The sequence below is a fragment of the Mobula hypostoma genome, chromosome 5 (genome assembly GCF_963921235.1).
Source record: "Mobula hypostoma chromosome 5, sMobHyp1.1, whole genome shotgun sequence".
Lineage (NCBI taxonomy): Eukaryota > Metazoa > Chordata > Chondrichthyes > Myliobatiformes > Myliobatidae > Mobula > Mobula hypostoma.
Window position 1 is genome coordinate 107,862,243 of NC_086101.1, and position 25,337 is coordinate 107,887,579.

Sequence of the window (25,337 nt, forward strand, 5' to 3'; positions counted from 1 at the left end):
GGCCAGCTTCTACCCCGTTGTTACCAGTATCATCTGCTTCAGGTCTTTCTGCCCGCGCTGCGGTCCCTGTGGCTTGTACACCTTTCATAATGTTTTATCTCGTTCTACCTCAACGCACCGCCTAATGAACGACAAGCGTCTGCAACACGAGCATTTCACTGTCCCATCTGAGTCTCACGGTCAGACGATAGATCTGGTGACGGATTTCAGCGGGGTGGGGTGGGGGGTGCACAAGCTGCTCCCACATCCACGTTGCTGTGGTTGAGAGCTCCATGCTCCCAGGTGAGAACATCACCAGTTGCCTGTCCGTGGCCATCTGTCTAGACATCGTGGCCAAGAAAGCTTACTTCTTTGGGAGGTTAAAGAAATTCAGCTAGTCCCCTTCAACCCTCAACAATTACTAATGAGGTACCAGACAAAATCCCGTCACAGCTCGGTATGGCAGGAGCTCTCCCCGTAAGAAACTACAGACAGCTCCATACATCACGAAAACCAGCCTCCCCTCCAAGGACTCCATCTACACCCCACTACCTCAGTAAAACAGCCGGCAGAATCAAAGACCCATCACCCCAGCACAGGGCAGGTGGTGTCTGGAAATACCCATTCCCTTCCCTCCCTTCTCAGGACATTGGAGCTTGGGGTGGGGACTGGGGGGTGGGAGGAGGCGGGAGCGAAGGTCAGACATGGGGATGGGGGATGGGATGTTAGCACTGGTCCTGTGTGTCAGACTGGCTTCCCTCTTCCCCCACTCCCCCAACTACACCCTCCTGACCTCCCTCTCCCTAACCCATCCCCCACCTTCCCTCCCTCCTCTCCCTGCCCTCCCATCTCCCCCCACCCCTCCTCCGTCTTTCCTCCCTCATCTCCCTCTCCCCTCCCCCTCCTCGCCTCTCCCCAACCCTCTGTCCTTTCCCTGCCCTCCATCTCCCTCCCCCCCTCCTCTCCCCACCGTCCCTCCCTCCCCCATGCTCTCTCCGTTATTTGCCCCTTCGTTAACCCTTCCCCTCCTGTGCTCTCCCCACTGGCCGTTCCCTGTGCTGATTTCCATGGTAACTCATTCCGTTTCCTGGAGCAGTTCCCAACGATTTCCAGGTGGTGATGGAGAGCTTCACGCAGCGTGGTTACCGGGTTATCGGCCTGGCCTTCCGCAATTTCACCAGCTCTTTCCAAGAAGCTGACATCAAAAATGTAAAGAGGTGAGTGAGGGGCGTAGGGAGTGACGGGTGGGGTGTGTGTGCATGAGACAGAGAGATGTTATGTGTTGTACACAGGGAGCCCAGTGATAAGCCAGAAGTTCCCAACCTGGGGTTCATGGACCCTTCCCTAATGGTATTGGCCCATGGCACAAAAAAGGCTGGGAACCCTGCTTTGGGTGTAGCGCGGATGCAAACAGAGTGAAATGATGATAAACCACAATGAATTATGTAAATAACAAAGAATGCTTATTCAAACAACACATTTACAATATTACTCGCATATTAAATACACAACACTCCCTCCTGCTTAGCTGTAATCACCAGCTCAAAGGAGAATGCAATTCAACTATACATGTGCATATGTAAACACGCATACATATATTCACTGTATACTATATTATACAACTATATACGTGCATACATAAACACACATTCACTGTATACTATACTAAACAACTATATATGTGCATACATAAACACACATTCAGAGTATACTGAACTATACAGACATCCACAGCACAGTAAATTGTCCCATTCAGGCCTAAGGATTTCATTGCTTTTGAGGATCTCTGACTGCTGTGGGATAACGTCTTTGCTGACAAGGGGGCGGTCACTCGGCTGGCAGGTGAGACTGGTGGCTGTGAAACACTCTCAGGCTCTGGGACCTCCTCCACGCTGGTTGTAGGAGCTGACTTTCTTCTCCAACAACTGACTCTTTTCTGCATAATCCTTCTGAGACTAGGTTTGCAAGCACGAGTGCAGGAGATGAGCTGGTGAGTTGCTGGTTGTGGAGGCTGTTGCGAGGAGGAAATTGGCGAGCTTCTGATTCGGTGTCTGCAGTAAGAATCCTAGGACGTTGGCCGGAGCAGGAGGAAACAATTGTTGGGATCGAATGTGTGATGTGCGGGGGAAGGATGACCCGGCTGCTGGGTGACCAAGGTATTGTCTCTGCCCACCTGAGTCTGCACTGCCCGAAGCAGTGGTCATGTGATGGGTGGAAGTAGGGCTGGAGAGAAGTGACCAGGGTATATAAGAACGAGCTCACCGGTGGTGAGGTCTCTTGGATTTGGGCTTGCCACAGGTTAGGTCACGACTGATGCTATGGACCGATTGGAACGGGACGCTGCAGTTACACGGGCCCAGGTGCGTTTCCGAGATAAGCACCACTTGTTGTAACTTAACGATAAAGTGCGTAAGGGTTATTTCAATTGGATCTGCAAACAGTTCTTAACTTTTGGCACAACAGTGTCAGTGTAGTGTGTTCCACTGACGTTGCTCACACCGTGTTCTTTAGACTGGACAAACCTTTCTGCCAAGTCATTTGTAGCTGGGTGGTATGGTGCAGATAAAATGTGTCTTTTTTCATTCATTTTCAGCAATGACACAACAAACTGTGGTCCTTTGTCACTGACTAAGTGTTCTGGAACATCGGTCCTTGAGAAGAGGCTTCTCAGTACATTAACATTCTGCAAGGCTGTAGTGGATGCTATTGGGAACACTTTTGGCCTCTTTGTAGCTGCATCCACCAAGAAATTTGTGGCCATGAATGGTCTGGCAAAATCCATGTGAATCCTCTGTCATTCCCAGAGATGGAGAGGCAATGCTCTTAGCAATATCTAGACATGTTGGCATCCAGAACAGTGTGTGGCAAGCTTCTCATTCTGCTGATCTCTCCCAGGCCACAAGAGAAAAGCTTAGATCCAACACTGTCATTTCACCATGGCTAGATGACCAGTATGCAGCTCCTCCAACACTTTAGATCTCAGCTTGGATGGTACAACTCCTCCCAATCCCCACATAAGGCAACCCCGGTCAAGGGCAAGTTCATCCCGGCACTGGTAAATGGGGGGGGGGGGGGGGCCAACTGGGATTTCTGCTGCACAGTCCAGCCACTTTGGGTTGCTATGGAGACCTGAGAGAGTGCGGGGTCTTTTCTGATTTCCTTTTGGATCATCTCTGTCGTAAAAAGGAGACTTTTGATTTGCATTAGGGAGAATACATCAAGTGGAGTGTTCTTTTTTGTAAAATTTTCAGGTATTTCCTTATCCAAGGGTAAACAGAACAATCCATCAGCATTTCCATGATTACTTGTCCTCCTGAATTCGATCCTGTAGTTGTGTCCTCCAAGAAACAGAGCCCATGGCTGCTGACATTTGTAGCGCACCCTCCGTGGATTGAGAATGGACACTGGTGGTTGATGATCAATAATGAGGGTAAACTCCCTCTCATACAAGTACTGGTTGAAGCATTTTACACCCCAAACCAGACTCGAGCCTCTCTGTCAACCTGTGCATAATTTTTCCCTCCAGCGATAAGGGAACGTGATGCAAATGCTATGGGGTGTTCACTTCCATCACTTGTAACATGGAACGTGACTGTACCTAGACCATAAGGTGTGGCATCACAGGCAAGCCTCACTGGACAGTGTGGATCATAATGTGTCAGTACTGTGTCTGATGTCACTATTTCCTTTACCTCTTTGAAAGGTACCTCACACTGCTTTGCCCATTCTCATTTCTTCACGATCTGTGGTAGTGAGTTCAAGGTATGGAGCACAGTAGCCCGGTTTGGCAGGATTATACACAATGAGAAAGAGAGGAGGGCAGACTCTGTGTGTGTGTGTGTGTGTGAGAGAGAGAGAGAGAGAGAGACATGGGTGGGGTGTGTGTGAGGGAGAAAGACAGGTGTATGTGTGTGAGGGACGGAGAGACAAGTGTGTGTGTGAGGGAGAGAGAGACAGGTGTGTGTGAGGGATGGAGAGAGACAGGTGGGTGTTTGACTTTAGGAGTGAGTGTGCCTGTGTATGTCCAAGTTAATATACTTGCTCCATCCACTTCCTCTGGCAGCTTGTTCCATATATGGGCCATTCTCTGGGTGAAAACGTTGCCCCTCAGGTCCCCTCTGTCCTACCCAGGGGAAGATGTCTGTGACCGTTCTCCATCTCTGCAACCCTCATGACTTAATAAACTTCAGTAAAGTCACCCCTCATAACTCCTACTTGTGGTCCCTGGGAAAGTGGCCTCAGCCTGCCCAGCCTTTCCTCATCACTCAAGCCCTCAAGTCTAGGAAGTTTTAGGTAGCAAACATAAATGTACAAGGTGATAGAGTGGGCGGCCAGAAACGTTCCCAGGTCTGAAATGACTAATATGGGGGACATCATTTTAAAGTAATTGGAGGAAAGTGCGGGGGTGGGGGGTGATGTCAGAGGTAATTTCTTTTTACAGGGTGCTGGGTGAGTGGAATGCTCTGCCAGGGATGGTGGTAGAGGCATTTGGGACATTTAAGAGACTTAGTTTGACACATGGATGAAAGAAGAATCGAGCTACATGGGCAGGAAGGGTTAGGTTGATTGTGGAGTAGGTTATAGAACAGCACAACATTGTGGGCCGAAAGGCCAGCACTGTGCTCTACTGTTGTGCTCTCAGTGGCAACCCTATTAGCTACAGGCAATACAGGATAAAGTGGCCACTGCCTGTACTCCTGTACGTTCATGGTCTGCTGCTGTAGCCCATCCACTTCAATGTTCAATGTATTGTGTGTTCGCAGATGCTCTTCTGCATACCACTGTTGTAACGTGTGGTTATTTGAGTTACTGTCACCTTCCTGTCAGCTTGAACCAGTCTGACCATTCTCCTCTGACTTCTCTCATTGACAAGGCATTTTCACCCACAGAGCTAACTCTCACTGGATGTTTTTGTTTTCACACCACTCTCTGTAAACTCTAGAGATTGTTGGGAGTGAAAGTCCCAGGCAATCAGCAGTTTCTGAGATACTCAAACCACCCCATCTGGCACCAACAATTATTCCGCAGTCAAAGTCACTGAGATCACATTACTTCCCCGTTCAGATGTTTGGTCTGAACAACAACTGAACTTCTTGACCATGTCTGCATGCTTTTATGCATTGAGTTGCTGCCACATGATTGGCTGATTGGGTATTTGCGTTTACGTGCAAGTGTATGAGCGTACCTAATAAAGTGGCCCCTGAGTATATGTTCTAACATCTGAGTTAATAGTTCCTGCACTCTTCTCAGTTTAATGACATCCTTCCTCTGTCTGGGTGACCAGAAATGCACGCACCATTCCTTGACTCATCACTGTCTCGTAATTTGTGCCTGTGGTGTCCCTGCTCCTGTACTCTGGGGCTGTGCATCCATTCTACGCTGGCGTTTGCTTGCTCCACCCTGCACCGCGTTGTGATCCCAGTCTGGCTGATGATGACTCTGCCCCGTGTTTCAGGATGTTTGTGGAGCAAGACATGACCTTCGCTGGGCTGGTGGTCCTGGAAAACCGGCTGAAGAAGGTCACCTCATCCGTCTTCAGGGAGCTCCTCGAGGCCGAAATCCGGCTCGTCATGGTTACAGGTACGGGGCTGAGGGGGTGGTGGGGAAGGGCGAAAACATTACAGTCTCCATCAATGATCTAGAGAGTCAGCAGCTGTAGATCCCTGAGCGTTAACAGCTTGGGTGACCTATCCTAGCTCCAGCATGTGGGTGCAATCTCAAGCAAAGTATGCCAGTGTCTTTACTTTCTTAGGAGATCAAGGAGGTTTGGCTTGTTACAAAACACTCTAACAAACTTCTGAACGTGAGCTGTTGAAACTATCCTGACTGGTTGCATCACGGTATGGTGTGGGAACTGGACTGTGTAGGTACATAAGCTGCAGAGAGTTCTGGACTCTGCACAGTACCCCACGAGCACATCCCTCCCCATCATCGGTCACATCTACAGGAGCTGCTGCCTCAAAGTCAACGCCCATCATCAAAGACGTCCGCCATCCGGGCCAGGCCATCTTCTCACTGCTACCATCGGGCAGGAAGTCCCACACCACCAGCTTCAGGAACAGCTACCTCATTCAACCACATGGAATGCTGGAGGAACTTAGCAGGCCAGGCGCATCTACGGAAAAGTGTAAACAGTCGAAGTTTCGGGCTGAGATCCTTCATCAGGACTGGGAAAAAGAGTAAGAAGGTGGGGGAGGGGAGGAAGAAGTACAAGGTAGTAGGTGAGAGGTGAAACTGGGAGACGGGGGAAGGGTGAGAGCTGGGAAGTCAATTGGTGAAAGATAAAGGGCTGGAGAAGGGGAATCTGATAGGAGAGGACAGAAGGCCCTGGAAGAAACGGAAGGGGTTAGGAGCACCAGAGGGAGGTGATGGGCAGGTAAGGAGATAGGTGGGAGAGGGGAATGGGAATGGTGAATGGGAAGGGAAATAGGAATGGTGAGGTGGGAAGCAATTACCAGAAGTTCGAGAAAACTATGAGACCTGACATAAATCTGGAGACTGCTTCACTGAGCACCTATGTTTCGTCTGCCAGAAAAAGCGTGATCTCCCGGTGGCCACCCATTTTAATTCTACTTCCCATTCCACTTCGACATGTCAGTGCATGACCTCCTCTGCTGTCACGATGAGGCTACGTTCAGGGTGCAACACCTTATCCTCCGTCTGGGTAGCTCCCAACCTGATGGCCTGAATGTCAATTTCTCGAACTTCCAGTAATTGTGCCCCCCTTCGCCATTCCCATTTCCCTCCCTTACCTTCTTACTAACTCATCACCTCCCCCTGGTTCTCCTCCTCCTGATCTCTTTCACCAATCAACTTCCCAGCTCTTTACTTCACTCCCCTCCCTCCCCGTTACAGTTTCACCTATCACCTACTAGCTTGTATTTGTTCCTTTCCTTCCCCCCCCATTCTTTTTACTCTGACTTCTCATCTTTTTTTCCAGTCCTGCTGAAGGGTCTCGGCCTGAAACATCAACTGTTTACTCTTTTCCATAGATACTGCCTGGCCTGCTGAGTTCCTGCAGGATATCCTGTGTACAGTTCACAGCCTCAGACTCCAGCCACCTTCAAACATTAGAATGCAAACTGCCTCTCCGCTTGTCTGATCTGCTCCCGGTTACAGAGAACCTGCTGGAGGAACTGAGCAGGTCAAGCTGCGTCTGTGGGGAGATTCCCCCCGCAAAGATGCTCTCAATCTGCAGATTGTTTGCGGCTCCGGATTCCAGCATCTGCACTGCAGTTACACTTGGTTCTGCGCTCTGTTATTGTTTTCCCTTGTTCTACCTCAGGGCTCTGTCTACTGATCTGATCTGCATGAACAGAATGCAAGAGAGGTTTTTCACTGTATCTCACTCGGTGCATGTGATAATAATAATCTAATTCCAGTTCCAAATTGTTTTATCTGGCTGAGGAGAACCTGTCAGGGCTTTGTAAAATTATAGTGTGTCTATCCCACTGTTACACTGGACAACAAAGATTTGGCTTCCTGAAAACTTCTTGGGCAATCTTATGGATTTTGGACCACTGATAATGAAAATCACCATGAAATTTCTGTATCAGGCACCATTATTTTGAAATTGTCTATGTTTGTTATTTCAATTCATAATTCAAGTCAGAATAACTGATGCCAAGATTAGGGAAGGCATTCTTGTTGGTTTACATATCAAACGCGTCATCAAACAACTTGTACTGGAACTGGAGAAAATCGCATGGAAGGCATTCAAAGATGTTGTTGAAGATTTTCTTGGCAACTACAGAGCACCAAACGACATGCAGCCTGTTGGCAACATGCTTCAAGCATAGAAAACCATGAAATGCAACATGTCACTAAAGATTCACTTTCTGCATTCCCATTTAGACTTCTTCCCTGCAAATCTTGGCATTGTCAGAGTTGGGATGTTATGGGGAGGTTGTATAAGACATTGGTGAGGCCAAATTTGGAGTATTGTGTATAGTTCTTGTCACCTAACTATAGGAAGGATATCGGCAAGATTGAAAGAGTGCAGAGAGGATGTTGCCAGGTCTTCAGGAGTTGAGTTACAGGGAAAGATTGAACAGGTTAGGACTTTATTCCTTGGAGCGTAGAAGAATGAGGGGAGATTTGATAAGAAGTTTACAAAATTATAGAAACATAGAAAATAGGTGCAGGAGTAGGCCATTCGGCCCTTCGAGCCTGCACCGCCATTTATTATGATCATGGCTGATCATCCAACTCAGAACCCCACCCCAGCCTTCCCTCCATACCCCCTGACCCCTGTAGCCACAAGGGCCATATCTAACTCCCTCTTAAACATAGCCAATGAACTGGCCTCAACAGTTTGCTGTGGCAGAGAATTCCACAGATTCACCACTCTCTGTGTGAAGAAGTTTTTCCTAATCTCGGTCCTAAAAGGCTTCCCCTCTATCCTCAAACTGTGACCCCTCGTTCTGGACTTCCCCAACATCGGGAACAATCTTCCTGCATCTAGCCTGTCCAATCCCTTTAGGATCTTATACGTTTCAATCAGATCCCCCCTCAATCTTCTAAATTCCAACGAGTACAAGCCCAGTTCATCCAGTCTTTCTTCATATGAAAGTCCTGCCATCCCAGGAATCAATCTGGTGAACCTTCTTTGTACTCCCTCTATGGCAAAGATGTCTTTCCTCAGATTAGGGGACCAAAACTGCACACAATACTCCAGGTGTGGTCTCACCAAGGCCTTGTACAACTGCAGTAGTACCTCCCTGCTCCTGTACTCGAATCCTCTCGCTATAAATGCCAGCATACCATTCGCCTTTTTCATCACCTGCTGTACCTGCATGCCCACTTTCAATGACTGGTGTATAATGACACCCAGGTCTCGTTGCACCTCCCCTTTTCCTAATCGGCCACCATTCAGATAATAATCTGTTTTCCTATTTTTGCCACCAAAGTGGATAACTTCACATTTATCCACATTAAATTGCATCTGCCATGAGTTTGCCCACTCACCCAACCTATCCAAGTCACTCTGCATCCTCTTAGCATCCTCCTCACTGCTAACACTGCCGCCCAGCTTCGTGTCATCCGCAAACTTGGAGATGCTGCATTTAATTCCCTCATCCAAGTCATTAATATATATTGTAAACAACTGGGGTCCCAGCACTGAGCCTTGCGGTACCCCACTAGTCACCGCCTGCCATTCTGAAAAGGTCCCGTTTATTCCCACTCTTTGCTTCCTGTCTGCTAACCAATTCTCCACCCACACCAGTACCTTACCCCCAATACCGTGTGCTTTAAGTTTGCACACTAATCTCCTGTGTGGGACCTTGTCAAAAGCCTTTTGAAAATCCAAATATACCACATCCACTGGTTCTCCCCTATCCACTCTACTAGTTACATCCTCAAAAAATTCTATGAGATTCGTCAGACATGATTTTCCTTTCACAAATCCATGCTGACTTTGTCCGATCATTTCACCGCTTTCCAAATGTGCTGTTATCACATCCTTGATAACTGACTCCAGCAGTTTTCCCACCACCGACGTTAGGCTAACCGGTCTATAATTCCCCGGTTTCTCTCTCCCTCCTTTTTTAAAAAGTGGGGTTACATTAGCCACCCTCCAATCCTCAGGAACTAGTCCAGAATCTAACGAGTTTTGAAAAATTATCACTAATGCATCCACTATTTCTTGGGCTACTTCCTTAAGCACTCTAGGATGCAGACCATCTGGCCCTGGGGATTTATCTGCCTTCATGAGGGGTTTCGACAGAGTAGATGTGAATAGGCTCTTTCCACTTAGATTAGGAGAGATAAATACGGGAGGACATGGCTTTAGAGTGAAAGGGGAAAGGTTTAGGGGGAACTTCTTCACTCAGAGAGTGGTGGGAGTGTGGAACGAGCTGCCATCTGACGTGGTAAATGCGGGATCACCCTTAAGTTTTAAGAATAAATTGGATAGGTACATGGATGGGAGAGGTCTGGAGGGTTATAGACTGGATGCAGGTCAATGGGACTAGCAGAATAAAGTTTTGGCACAGACTAGAAGGGCTGAATGGCCTGTTTTCTGTGCTGTAGTGTTCTATGGTTCTATGAGCATGGTGAAAGGTTTCACCAGGACATTGTCGTCATGGAGAAATGGTATCAGGGCAACTGGAATCCATCAATGCTGGCTGATTATTATTGGACACAAGTGAGACACTCAGACAATGAGCACAAATGAAAATCATCAATAAAACATTTTTAGCTTAGTTGAACTTTTGCAAATCATCAGCACTGTTATGGAATTAAATGCATTATATTCTTGTTTCTCCAAATTCCTACATGATACAGGTAATGTAAAATTATATTTGTGTTCAGCTTCAAGCGTCTGTCATAATCAATAAAATTGTGAGGAAAAAGTTTGTTGTCCAGTTTTATCAGACTATTGGATGGATCTCTTGTACGATAAGATGGAGTCTTGACTTCATAATCTACCTTGTTATGATCTTACACTTTATTGATTACCTGTACCGCACTTTCTCTGTGGCTGTGACACTCTATTCTGCATTGTTATTGTTTTACCTTGTTCTGCCTCAGTGCACTGTGTGAACAGTGTCTGATATCTACGAACAGTACGCAAGATCAGCTGTTCACTGTATCTCCGTACATGTGACAACAATAAACTGATCAGGATTTATCCTGCTCCCTTTCCCCAGGAGATAGCACATTGACCGCCGTCCAGGCAGCCAAGGAGTCCGGGATGATTGGGAATGCGGAGAAGGTGATCCGAGTGAAGGCAAAATCACCCACGGCCACCTCCCGGGCCTCCGTCAGCTGGAGCAGCATGAGGGATCGGCAGTCCCAACAGGTGAGAGCCCTGAGTCAAGGAGCACATCAGACACGGGAGTAGGATTGGGCCATTCAGCCCATCGAGACTGCTCCTCTGATGGCTCATGGCTGGTTCATTCTCCCTCTTAACCCCACTCTCCTAACTTCTCCCCGTAACACTTCACACCCTGACTAATCAAGAACCGATCAAACTCCACTTTAAGTATACCCAATAACCTGGCCTTCACAGTCGTCTGTGGCAGTGAATTCCACAGATTCACCACCCTCTGGCTAAAGAAATTCCTCCTCATCTTCATTTTAAATGAACGTCCCTCTGTTCTGAGGCTGTGCCCTCTGGTCCTAGACACACCCACTATAGGAAACATCCTCTCCACGTCCACTCTATCTAGGACTTTCAACACTCGATAGGTGTCATCAAGATTCCCCCCCACCCACCACAGCGAGTACAAGGCCAGAGCCACCAAACACTCCTCGTACATTAACCCTTTCATGCCCAGGACCATTCTCATGAACCTCCTCTGGACCCTCTCCAATGCCAGCACATCCTCCCTTAGCTATGGGCCACATGGTAGCGAAGTGGTTAGTGGTTTACAGTACAGGCGTTCTAGGTTCAATTCTCGCCACCGTCTGTAAGGAGTTTGTACATTCTTCCCAAGACCGTGTAGGTTTCCTCCGGGTGCTCTGGTTTCCTACCACAGACAAAAGATCGACCAGTTGGTAAGGTTAATTCATCATCATCATCATCATCATCATCATCAGGTGCCGTGCCCAGATTGAGCTTTGACTGCCATGGCCCACACACTCCTGTTTCGGGTCAAGTGGATCAGTTCATTGGTATTCATTTCCAGTTCTCTGTCTGCTGTCTCCATCATCATTTGTCTTTGCCTTCCTCTTGCTTTCTTCCCTTCAATCTTTCCCATAATTACCGTGCATTCTAACTCCTCTTTCCTAATCACATGTCCAATGAAGTTTTACGTTGCCTTTTCATGATCTCATACATTAATTCTCTTTTTGTGTTTTCTCTGTTCATGAAATCCTCGTTAGATATTCATTTCGTCCATGATATTCTTTGCATCTCCTCAAAAACCACATTTCTGCTGCTACAATTCGTTTCCTCATGTTACTAGATATTGTCCAACATTCTGAGCCATATAACATAACTGGATAAACGTAACATTTCAGTGCTCTGAGGCAGGTTGTCATGCCTAGTTTAGTATTGGTCAGTATACTCTTCATTCTCGTAAAGGTGTCATAAGGTTAATTGGACATTGCAAATTGTCCCCCCCCCCGTGATTAAATTAGGGGATTGCTGGTAAAGATCGACTTGTTGGTAAGGTTAACTGGACATTGCAAATTGTCCTGGGATTAAATTAGGGGATTGCTGGACGGCGTGGCTCGGAGGGAGGCAGGGACTACTCTGCATTGTATGCAAAAAAATAAATAAACAAACATGTGACTCAGACTGCTCACAGCACTGAAGTGGGCTTGGGAGGGGGGGGGTTAAAGATGTTTTGTAACATATCTACTCTGTGAAAGACACCTTTCCCTTTCATTCTCAAGCAATTGTTCCCCGCCCCCCCCCCCACACACACACAGACTGGGTCACTGCCCTACAGCCCTTTCTCAGGGAAAACCAGTCACTGTGTGTACAGCAGGCTCCCACAGATGGCTGTGACAGGACGGAGCGAGATCTTCTCCATTCTCCCTCCACCTGTCCCCCCAGTGGTTCAGTGGTACTCCCTGTCAGCCAGGAGGTCCAGACTTGGGAGTGATTAAAACTTGGCGGGGTTACACTCCAAGGATGTGACAGAGTTGGTGAATGGTTTGGGTCAAGACTAGAGCAATATCTGAATGTGTTGGGTCTAGACATCAGTTTCAAATGTTCCCCCACCTCTAAAAGGAGGGCTTGACCCTCTCCACTCTGACAGATAAAACAGGTTGGACAACATTGTCCTGGGCTCTTTATACCAACTTGTTTAATATCATATTGGAGTGTTGAGAGGGTGCTAATTCAAATCAGTGGGGAGAGAATTGTATTCCATATCAACCCGCGTTGCCTTGGCCCAGGAGTGTGTGATGGGATGGTGTGGAGGGAGCTTCACTCTGTGTCTGACCCCTGGAGTGTGTGATGGGACAGTGTGGAGGGAGCCTCACTCTGTCTGACCCTGGGAGTGTGTGATGGAACGGTGTGGGGGAGTTTCACTCTGTGTCTGACCCTGGGAGTGTGTGATGGGATGGTGTGGAGGGAGCCTCACTCTATGTCTGACCCTGGGACTGTGTGATGGGACAGGGTGTCTGGGTGAAGGGTTGTTAATGGATGTTTCTGGTGTTGCAGGAAGCCCGTCTCTCTGGCAATGAGCGGGAGGAAGACAAACCCAGGATCCATCTAGTTATCGATGGCCCATCATTGGCCGTGATCGAAGACCAATTCCCTGAGTTGCTGCCCAAGGTGGGTCCTGGTGGAGGTTGTAACCCAGAGGTGAATGTCCTGTCTATGTTTGGGGACAATCAGTGTTTAGTGTCTGTAGATTCAAGTCATGAACCCTTCTCACTCCCCCCTCATTCCCTTCCTACTTCCTTCCACCCCCCATTTGTTCCTTTTTATATTCATCCCTCATTCTTCCTCTCTCCCTACCCCCTCATTCTTCCTCTCTCCCTCCCTCCCTGATCTTCCTCTCTCCATCCCCCCTCGATCTTCCTCTCTCCCTCCCTCCTCAATCTTCCTCTCCCTCCCTCCTCATTCTTCCTCTCTCCCTCCCTCCTTGTTCTTCTTCTCTCCCTCCCTCCTCGATTGTTCTCTCTCCCTCCCTCCTCATTCGTTCTCTCTCCCTACCTCCTCATTCGTTCTCTTCCTCTGTCCCTCACCCAACCCCCTCACTCACTTTCTCAAACTTCTCCCTCGCTTGCTCTCTCACACGCCCCCCTCACTCGCGCGCACTCTCTCTCTCTCTCTCTCTCTCTCTTACTCACCTCCCCCCTCGCCTTATCTTACAGGTCACTCTGTGTGGGACTGTATTTGCAAGGATGTCCCCTGACATGAAGACCAAGCTGATCAAATCTCTGCAAAGTCTTGAGTGCGTGAGTCTCCCATTCTCTTCCCCCGTCCCGCACACTTCACATTCCCTTTCACACCCCGTAGCACCCTGCCCCTCCCCAGCTGCTCCTGCGTCCCGACGGCTGAGTTTATAACATGGGACCCTGCCCTACATACCATCCGCTCTTCAGTATCCTGGCTCCGAGATCAGGAAGCTCTTCCCCTCCCCTCTGCTCCGTTACGATGCTAGTCAGTACAGTGCAGTGCCATCTCCTGCAACCTCACCATTGGGAGAGTCTGGAACGAGGGCACAGGGTTACAGGGATAGAGAGCTGTCATTTCAGACAGACGTCGGAGTCGTAGAGTGGGAAAAGTGGCCTTTTGCCTATTTAGTCCGTGCAAGCCAAGATGCTGGCCTTGATTAAAGAAATCAATTGTCTTTTGATCCTCCAAGAGGACCTTGTCGTGGTGTGGAAGCTTGTGTGCCTCAGTGACCCGGAGAGTTCTGTTGACTGGAATCAGGGCCAAAGTTCCAGCCGAGGCAGGTACGGCGGAGAAGCGCGAGAGCTTGGGTTGCAGTCACAGCGGCAAGAGGCAAAGTATAGGGCAACTGCTATGGTCATTCATTCTATCAGTGTAAACATGCCTACTGGGCGGAATGCGAGTCCCTCAGCACAGGAGAGCCCAGTGAGAAACAAGCCTACTACAGATGCAGATGGGACTTCTGAAGAATCTGTCTCAGCAGAGGAGGAACCAGAAAACGACACCACAGATCAAGAGGAGGAAAAAAAGGAAGCTGAAGAAAATGGAGAAGAAGAGAAAGAAACCAAACCTTTGGAGGAGCCCAAAAAAGAAGAAAAGGAACCAAGGAAGGATAAGAAGATTAAAAAGACCAATTTGTTGTGAAGATATGTTTTTTATAATTTGTATATATTTGTGATGACTTAGTAAATGCTCTCAATGAGGGAAACACCACATCACTGTTGCAATTATTTCTCCCCGTTTTTCAGGGGCTTTAGCTCTTGGTAGGATCATCCATGCCAAACAGGTCAAAGTGTAGAGAAAGGACTGGTCCATCCACATTTGAGGGTTCAGTTCAGGGCTAACAATCCTGACTGATAAAACAAAATTGTGACAGAAACAGCAATGAAGATTCCTTCTACATCTGGGCAGGGTGGTATTCTTCAGTTGTTGAGTCCCCACCCGGGACTCACAAAACAGCCAGCAGTACAAACCGAGCTACTGACACAATGACAGGAGCCCTCTACACCAGAAATGAAGGCCTTCCTTGCTGCCCCAAACACAAGCTGCGTGAGAGGCAGGAAGAACTCTGTTGAGGGGATGATTGCACCTGATGCGATTATAACTTGCATTCTGAGGCGCGTGGGAAAGTTTCATCACCGAGGGAGGGGAGAACATCTGCCACGGATGACCATAGAGGTGGGATCACTGCTGGGCCTGGGAGAGGGGAGCAAGGAAAGCTTGATCAGGGAACCAGAAGAGAGCAGGGGATAAGACCACCACTAACAAAGTCAAGTTTATTGTCATATCTACATCGGCATTAAAAAACTTATTTCAAGCAGTGTCACAGACACAGTGTGTCAGATAAACGTCACAGACACAGAGTGTCAGAAACACGTCACAGACAATGAGTGTCAGAAACACGTCACAGGCACAGAGTGTCAGAAACACGTCACAGGCAAAGAGTGTCAGATAAACGTCACAGACGGAGTGTCAGATACACGTCACAGAGAGAGTCAGATAAACATCACAGACAGGGAGTGTCAGATACACATCACAGACAGTGTCAGATAAACGTCACAAGCACAGAGTGTCAGATACACGTCACATACAGAGAGTGTCAGATACACGTCACAGACACAGTGTCAGATAAATGTCACATACAGAGAGTGTCAGATAAACGTCACAGAGAGTGTCAGATACATGTCACAGACAGAAAGTGTCAGATACACGTCACAGAGAGTGTCAGATACACGTCACAGACAGAGAGTGTCAGATACACGTCACAAGCACAGTGTCAGATACACATCACAGACACAGTGTCAGATAAATGTCACATACAGAGCGTGTCAGGTACATGTCACATACAGAGAGTGTCAGATAAACGTCACAGACAGAGTGTGTCAGATACACGTCACAGACAGAGAGTGTCAGATACACGTCACAAGCACAGAGTGTCAGATACACGTCACATACAGAGAGTGTCAGATACACGTCACAGACACAGTGTCAGATACACATCACAGACACAGTGTCAGATAAATGTCACATACAGAGCGTGTCAGGTACATGTCACATACAGAGAGTGTCAGATAAACGTCACAGACACAGTGTGTCAGATACACGTCACAGACAGAGTGTCAGATACACGTCACATCACAGACAGAGTGTCAGATACACATCACAGACACAGTGTCAGAGAAACATCAGAGACACAGTGTCAGATAAATGTCACAGACACAGTGTCAGATACACATCACAGACAGAGAGTGTCAGATACACATCACAGACAGTGTCAGAGAAACGTCACAGACAGAGAGTGTCAGATACACGTCACAGACACAGAGTGTCAGATAAACGTCACAGACACAGTGTCAGATACACGTCACAGACACAGAGAGTGTCAGATACACGTCACATACAGAGAGTGTCAGATAAACATCACAGACACAGTCAGATACATGTCACAGACACAGTGTCAGAGAGACGACACAGACAGTGTCAGATACACGTCACAGACAGAGTGTCAGACACGTCACATACAGAGAGTGTCAGATACACGTCACAAACAGTGTCAGATAAACGTCACAGACAGAGTGTCAGATACGCGTCACAGACAGTGTCAGACACGTCACATACAGAGAGTGTCAGATACATGTCACAGAGTGTCAGACACGTCACATACAGAGAGTGTCAGATACACGTCACAAACAGTGTCAGATAAACGTCACAGACAGTCAGATACATGTCACAGACACAGTCAGATAAACGTCACAGAGAGTGTCAGATACACGTCACAGACACAGTCTGTCACATACACGTCACAGACACAGAGCGTCAGATATCCGTCACATACAGAGAGTGTCAGATACACATCACAGACAGTGTCAGATACACGTCACAGACACAGCATCAGATAAACGTCACAGACACAGTCTATCAGATACACGTCACAGACACTGTCAGATAAACACAGTCAGATAAATATCACAGAGAGTGTCAGATACACGTCACAGACACAGAGCGTCAGATATACATCACACAGAGTGTCATACACTTCACAGACACAGGGTGTCAGATAAACGTCACAGACAGTGTCAGATACACGTCACAGACAGTGTCAGATAAACGTCACAGACACAGTCAGAGAAACGTCACAGACACTGTGTCAGATACACGTCACAGACACAGTGTCAGAGAAACTCACAGACACAGTGTGTCAGATACACGTTACACAGTGTGTCAGATAAATGTCACAGAGTGTCAGATACATGTCACAGACACGGTGTCAGATAATCGTCACAGACACAGTGTCAGATACACGTCACAGACACAGTGTCAGAGAAACGACAGTGTCAGAGAAATGTCACAGACACAGTCAGATAAACATCACAGACACAGTGTCAGATAAACATCACAAACAGAGAGTGTCAGATAAATGTCAGAGAGTGTCAGATGTCACAGAGGGTCAGATACACGTCACATACAGAGAGTGTCAGATACACGTCACAGACACAGTGTCTGATACACGTCACAGTGTCAGATAAACGTCACAGACACAGTGTCAGATAAACGTCACAGTGTCAGATACACGTCACACAGTGTATCAGCTACACGTTACAGACACTGTCAGATACACGTTAGTGTCAGATAAACACAGATAAATATCATAGACACAGTCAGATACACGTCACAGGGAGTGTCAGATACTCATCACAGACACACAGATACACGTCACAGAGAGTGTCAGAGAGACGTCACAGACAGTCAGATACACATCACATACAGAGTGTCAGATACACGTCACAGACAGTCAGATAAACGTCACAGACACAGTCAGATAAACGTCACAGACACACAGATACACGTCACAGACACAGTGTATCAGATACATGTTACAGACAGTCAGATAAATATCACAGTGTCAGATACACGTCACAGACACAGTCTGTCAGATACACGTCACAGACACAGAGCGTCAGATATACGTCACATACAGAGAGTGTCAGATACACATCACAGACACAAGATACACATCACAGACAGAGCGTCAGATACATGTCACAGACACAGTCTATCAGATACACATCACAGACACTGTCAGATAAACAGTCAGATAAATATCACAGAGAGTGTCAGATACACATCACAGACACAGAGTGTCAGATATACGTCACACAGAGAGTGTCAGATACACTTCACAGACAGGGTGTCAGATAAACGTCACAGGCACAGTGTCAGATACACGTCACAGACAGTGTCAGATAAACGTCACAGACACAGAGAAACGTCACAGACACAGAGTGTCAGAGAAACATCACAGACACTGTGTCAGATACACGTCACTGACACAGTGTCAGAGAAACTCACAGACACAGTCAGATAAACGTCACAGACAGTGTGTCAGATACACGTTACACTGTGTCAGACAAATGTCACAGAGTGTCAGATACATGTCACAGACACGGTGTCAGATAAACGTCACAGACACTGTCAGATACACGTCACAGTGTCAGATACACGTCACAGACACAGTGTCAGAGAAACTTAACATACAGTGTCAGATACACGTCACAGACACAGAGAAACGACACAGAGTGTCAGAAAAATGTCACAGACACAGTCAGATAAACATCACAGACACAGTGTCAGATAAACATCACAAACAGAGAGTGTCAGATAAATGTCAGAGAGTGTCAGATGTCACAGACAGAGGGTCAGATACACGTCACATTCAGAGAGTGTCAGATACACGTCACAGTGTCAGATAAACATCACAGACACGGTGTCAGATACGTCACAGACAGTGTCAGATAAACGTCACAGACACAGTGTCAGATACACGTCACACAGTGTATCAGTTACACGTTACAGACACACTGTCAGATACACATTAGTGTCAGATAAACAAATAAATATCATAGACACAGTCAGATACACGTCACAGACATTGTCAGATACACGTCACAGGGAGTGTCAGATACACGTCACAGACTGTCAGATACACATCACAGATACACGTCACAGACAGAGAGTGTCAGAGAGACGTCACAGACAGTGTCAGATACACGTCACATACAGAGTGTCAGATACACGTCACAGACACAGTGTGTCAGATAAACATCACAGACAGAGCGTGTCAGATAAACGTCACAGACACAGAGTGTCAGATACACGTCACATACAAAGAGTGTCAGATAAACGTAACAGACAGTGTCAGATACACGTCACAGACACAGGGTGTCAGATAAACATCACAGACAGTGTCAGATACACGTCACAGACACAGTCAGAGAAACGTCACAGACAGTGTCAGAGAAACGTCACAGACACAGAGTGTCAGAGAAACGTCACAGACACTGTCAGATACACGTCACAGACACAGTCAGAGAAACGTCACAGACACAGAGTCAGATAAACATCACAGACACAGTGTCAGATACACGTCACAAACACAGTGTCAGATAAATGTCACAGAGAATCAGATAAATGTCACAGACACAATGTCAGATACACATCACAGACACAGTGTGTCAGATACACGTCACAGACGCAGGGTGTCAGATACACGTCACAGACACAGGGTGTCAGATACACGTCACAGACACAGAGAGTCAGATACACGTCACAGACACAGAGTGTCAGATACACGTCACAGACACAGAGAGTCAGGTAAACGTCACAGACACAGAGAGTCAGCTATACGTCACATACAGAGAGTGTCAGATACACATCACAGACACAGTGTCAGATACACGTCACAAACAGTGTGTCAGATACACGTTACACAGTGTGTCAGATAATTGTCACAGAGTGTCAGATACATGTCACAGACACAGTGTGTCAGATAAATATCACAGACACAGTCTGTCAGATACACGTCACAGACAGTGTGTCAGATACACGTCACAGGCACAGTCTGTCAGATACACGTCACAGACACAGTGTGTCAGATAAATATCACAGACACAGTCTGTCAGATACACGTCACAGACAGTGTGTCAGATACACGTCACAGGCACAGTCTGTCAGATACACGTCACAGACACAGTGTGTCAGATACACGTTACAGACACTGTGTCAAATAAGCTGATTTCACAAGAAATATGTAAATTCAATAGTTTTTATAAGATCAAAGTTCATTTTAATGCTAATTGATAATTGTTTTGCCAAACTGAATTGGGCCCTGAATGGTGGTGAGGGGGGAGAAAAAGTGGCAGGTCGCGCACTTTCCCAGCTCGTAGGGATGTCAGAAGTCACGGGAGTCACTTGGAGAGCAATCCCTATGGAAATCGGAGGGGGGCATGAAAGGTGTGCTTGGTGGTAATATCCCATTGGAGTTGAAGGAATTTATGGCCAATGATGTACTGGATATCAAGACTTGGGGAGAGTGAACTAAGATTTTTCTATCGTCGTCATCGTCGTTGTGGCTATCCCTCGAGGTCGAGGATGATGGTCTTCATTCTGAAGAAGTGGCCCACAGAACAAAGACGCCTCTGCGTGTATTTGTTTAATGTGTACTCGATGTTGCACTCCAAGAAGCACACGATACTTCACAAATCAACCAACTGATTCCGATGGCATGGAAACCACAACGATTGGAGCTGATGGATTTGTTGCAGCCTTCATCCGCCTTCACAGCCGTTGAGTTCGAAGTAACTTCGCCCACCTGTTCCACCGTTGAGATCTTGGTTGGATTGTTCTTTGTCAGGGACCTCACCCTCGACCTTACCACCATGGGTGACCCTACCAGGAGCATAGCTCCAGACGGCATTGCTCTCGGGATCACAGGACTACACAAGCCTCTCCACCACGACAAGGTGACAATCCATGGAGAAGGTTTGTCTGTCACGTGTCCATGGAAATATATGGGGTGAATTACATGGTTTGCATTAACAACCAACACAACTTACGATGAGTCAGGGCAGCCTGTGAGTGTCGCTACATATTCTGGCACCAACATAGCAGGTCCACAGACAGTAACAGCAGAGCAAGCCCCTTGCCCCTTTCCCACCCACCCACACTAACAGATGGGCCACCAACCCCAGGCCAGGCTGCCTCTGGGTCTCCAGTCCGTGGCCCCAAACTCTCAGACTCACTGATGCAAGACCTCTAACCTTCCTTCCCTGGCCTGGACTCGCAGAAATCAGGTCTCTGACCTCTGGCCCAACCCATAGCCTTTGACCTTCGGGCCTCGACCTCTGGACTTGACATTCCAGGTAATGGTGCGCTTCGTCACTGACTGCTAATCCTTTGCTCTGCTTCCTGTCAGCACAGCTACGTCGTGGGAATGTGTGGAGACGGGGCCAATGACTGTGGGGTGAGTTTATTTCCCTCTCGCTCTCCCTCCTCCCCGACCCCAGCACTTTGACAGTGAAAGCATCAGCCTCTCCCACACTACCGATGGCTTTGGCCTTGAAAGGGGGATGAATTCGGGCCTAACAAACTCCCCAAGAGGCTTCAGGTAGGCTGAACCACTGGAGTCAAGAGTTCAAATCCCGCCCCACCCTGGGGATGTTACGTCACAATCATTTAAATATTTTAATCTGATATTGGCTTACTATTGTCACAAGGAGGCTGCCATCTATTCCGTATGGATTTCAATCGGAAAAGTGTGAGGTGATTCACTTTGGAAGGTTAAACGTAAAAGCGAGATTATTAACCACATGGAAGAACAGAGAGATCCTGAGGTTCAGGTCCACAGGTCTCTCAAAGTTGCTGCACAAGTTGATAGTTTGGTTAAGAAGTTATGTTGGCCATCTTTAGTCAGTGGATTAAGTTCAAGAGCTGTGAAGTAATGTTGCAGCTTTGTAAAACTCTGGTTCGATCAAACGTGGAGTATGGTGTTCAGTTCCGGTTGCCTTGTTATGGGAAGGATGTGGATGCCGAGGGGATTTGCCAGGATACTGCCTGAATTAGAGAAGGAGCAAGTGAGGACTTTTCTCTCTGGAATGAAAGAAGATGGGAGATGACTTTGTAGAAGTGTACAAGGTATAAGAGTGATCAGCCGAGACTTTTCCCAGGGTGACAATGGGTAGGACAAGAGGACATAATTTGATGGTGATTGGAGGAAAGTATGGGGGGATATTTTTTGACACAGGAATGGTGGGTGCCTGGAGCACCCTGCCTGGGGTTGGCATTGGGAAAGGATCCAGAGGAGGTACTTTAGGGCCATTTAAGAAACCCTTAGAGTGGCACATGGATGAAAGAAAAATGAAGGGCTGTGTGAGAGGGAAGGGTTAGATTGATTGATCTTGGAGTAGGTTAAAAGGGTTAGCATACCATTTTCGGCCAAAGGGCCTGTGCTGTTCTGTACGTTGAGGTAGTAGATCTATAGGAGAATCAGAATCCGGTTTATTATTGTTGTGAAATTTGTTGTTTACAACAACAGGACAGTGTAAAACATAAAATATACTATAGATTACAATAAGAAATATATATTCAGAATATATCAGTAGTACAAAAAGAGGGCACTATTTTTAAGTCTATTAGACCACAAGATATAGAGCACAATTAGGCTATTTGGCCCATTGAGTCTGTTCCAGGCCTCCACTGTGAATTCCACAGATTCACCAGCCTCTGGGTAAAGGAATTCCTCCTCATCTCTGTTCTACAGTGATGCCCTCTATTCTGAGGCTGTGTCCTCTGAACTAGACTCTTCCCCCACAATAGTAAACATCCTCTCCATGTCCATTCTGTTGAGGCCTTACAATATTCCTATGCTTCTAAACTCCAGTGAGTATAGGGCCAGAGCCATATAACCACTTCTTATGTTAACCCTTTCATTCCTGGGATCATTCTCAAAAACCTCCTCTGGACCCTCTCCCAATGCCAGCATATCCTTTCTTAGGTATGGGGTCAAAAGCTGCTCCCGATATCCTACCCCACAAACATCAGGCTCCTGAGGTGGAATGGATAACTTCACTCACCACCACTGTAGGATTCTCTGACCGACAGGGTCACTTTCGAGGACTCTTTACAACTCGTGTTCTCAGTAACACAAGGGATTCTGCAGATGCTGGACATCCAGAGCAACACACACAAAATGCCTGAGGAACTCAGCATCTACAGAGGGGAATGAACAGCCCATGTTCCTCCTGCATTTTGTGTGTGTTCCTCTGTACCCGGTTATTTTTGTTTAAGTGCGTTGGTTATTTATCAGTCTTTATGTGAAGTTTATCGAAAATTCTATTGTACTGCTTTCATTGCTGTAAATGCCCACAAGATAATGAATCTCAGGGTTGTATGTGGTGACTTATAGGTACTTTGATAATAAATTTACTTTGAACTTCGATGCAAGTCCATGGGACACAGCATCACCAGCCATGTGGAATTTGGGGATGGGGACTTGTCGGAGTCCAGATCTTTCTCTCTATGTTGAACCTTTTTGTTCTCCACAGGCACTGAAGACAGCCCACGTGGGAATATCGCTGTCCCAGCTGGAAGCATCTGTGGCCTCTCCGTTCACCTCCAAGCTGCCCACGATAGAATGTGTGCCCATCCTGATAAAGTAAGTGGAGGAAACTTCAACACCCGCAGCCTCTGAGGTGTTGCGAGGGATCTGGGTGGGGTAGGGCTCGATTCCCCTGGATACTCAATCCATCAGATATCCCACCAAGGAGGGACCAAATACTCCGGACTTGGGGTTGGATTCTTGTTCTTTAACACCGGCAGCCTCTGAGGTGCTGGGAGTGATCAGGGTGGGGCAGGACTCGATTCCCCTTTGGATACAAAGGAAGGACCAGACACCCCGGACTTGGGGTTGGATTCCTGTTTTTGCAGTCCAGGAGGGGGATGACAGAGGATGGTCCTCACTGACAGGCCACAGTTACCCAGGGGCAGTAAGGGAGTTTCACTCTGTCTGACCCTGGGAGTGTGTGATGGGACGGTGTGGAGGGAGTTTCACTCTGTCTGACCCTGGGAGTGTGTGATGGGACAGTGTGGTGGGAGATTCACTCTGTGTCTGACCCCGGGAGTGTGTGATGGGACGGTGTGGAGGGAGCTTCACTCTGTGTCTGACCCCGGGAGTGTGTGATGGGACAGTGTGGAGGGAGGGTCACTCTGTGTCTGACCCCGGGAGTGTGTGATGGGACGGTGTGGAGGGAGTTTCACTCTGTCTGACCCTGGGAGTGTGTGATGGGGCAGTGTGGAGGGAGGGTCACTCTGTGTCTGACCCCGGGTGTGATGGGACAGTGTGGAGGGAGGGTCACTCGGTGTCTGACCCCGGGAGTGTGTGATGGGACAGTGTGGAGGGAGGGTCACTCTGTGTCTGACCCCAGGAGTGTGTGATGGGACGGTGTGGAGGGAGTTTCTGACCCCGGGAGTGTGTGATGGGACGGTGTGGAGGGAGGGTCACTCTGTGTCTGACCCGGGGAGTGTGTGATGGGACGGTGTGGAGGGAGTTTCACTCTGTGTCTGACCCCAGGAATGTGTGATGGGACGGTGTGGAGGGAGTTTCACTCTGTGTCTGACCCCGGGAGTGTGTGATGGGACAGTGTGGAGGGAGTTTCTGACCCCGGGGGTGTGTGATGGGACGGTGTGGAGGGAGGGTCACTCTGTGCCTGACCCCAGGGATGTGTGATGAGGGGTGTGTGAGTGAGCCACCAGCCAGTGATTGCTCTTATTACAGGGAAGGCCGTGCAGCTCTCGTGACCTCTTTCTGTGCCTTCAAGTACATGGCCCTGTACAGTATGATCCAGTACGTCAGTGTGCTTATCCTGTACTATGTGAGTAACCGGGGTCCGCGCATCCAGATGGTGCCTGGGTGAGTGTGTGTAGTGGGGAAGAACTGCCTGCGCTGACCATCTGCTCTCCCCTTGTTCGAGGTTGAGGTGTGAGTGTCCGGGAGTTGCAGTCACCATGGGGTGGCCACACCCTCTCAGTTAGCCTGTGGCTCCCAACAGCCCAAGTGACCAGGCGGAGGGAGACGGGGGAGCCCCAGCTCTCTGCTCAGTCTAAGGGTGTCTCCCCCAGTCAGGTGAGGGCAGGACTGCAGGAAGGTACAGGTAGATCCCATTGCCTCCCACAGTGTGACCCTCCCTCGGTACCACCCCTCCCTCAGTGCAACCCTCCCTTGGTACCACCCCTCCCACAGTGTGACCCTCCCTCAGCACCACCCCTCCCACAGTGTGACCCTCCCTCAGTACCACCCCTCCCACAGTGTGACCCTCCCTCAGTTCCACCCCTCCCACAGTGCAACCCTCCCTCGGTACCACCCCTCCCACAGTGTGACCCTCTCCCAGTACCACCCCTCCCACAGTGTGACCCTCTCCCAGTACCAGCCCTCCCACAGTGTGAC

At 48.1% G+C, this 25,337-nt stretch overlaps 1 protein-coding gene across 4 annotated transcripts in view; it reads left to right on the top strand.

The window, feature by feature from the left end:
• Positions 1-25,337, top strand: part of LOC134346901 (polyamine-transporting ATPase 13A3-like) — a 224,126-nt gene that overhangs the window by 186,141 nt on the left and 12,648 nt on the right. The window contains exons 18-25 of one of the 4 annotated variants that reach the window (XM_063048732.1): positions 1,076-1,196; positions 1,939-2,135; positions 10,632-10,783; positions 13,100-13,213; positions 13,759-13,838; positions 21,317-21,359; positions 23,440-23,549; positions 24,669-24,765. In XM_063048732.1, coding sequence (XP_062904802.1) covers positions 1,076-1,196; positions 1,939-2,135; positions 10,632-10,783; positions 13,100-13,213; positions 13,759-13,838; positions 21,317-21,359; positions 23,440-23,549; positions 24,669-24,765 — 914 coding nt within the window. Of the gene's footprint in view, positions 1-1,075; positions 1,197-1,938; positions 2,136-5,434; positions 5,560-10,631; positions 10,784-13,099; positions 13,214-13,758; positions 13,839-21,316; positions 21,360-23,439; positions 23,550-24,668; positions 24,766-25,337 lie in introns of all 4 variants that reach the window. The other 3 variants (XM_063048733.1, XM_063048734.1, XM_063048735.1) reach the window with 3 other exon arrangements.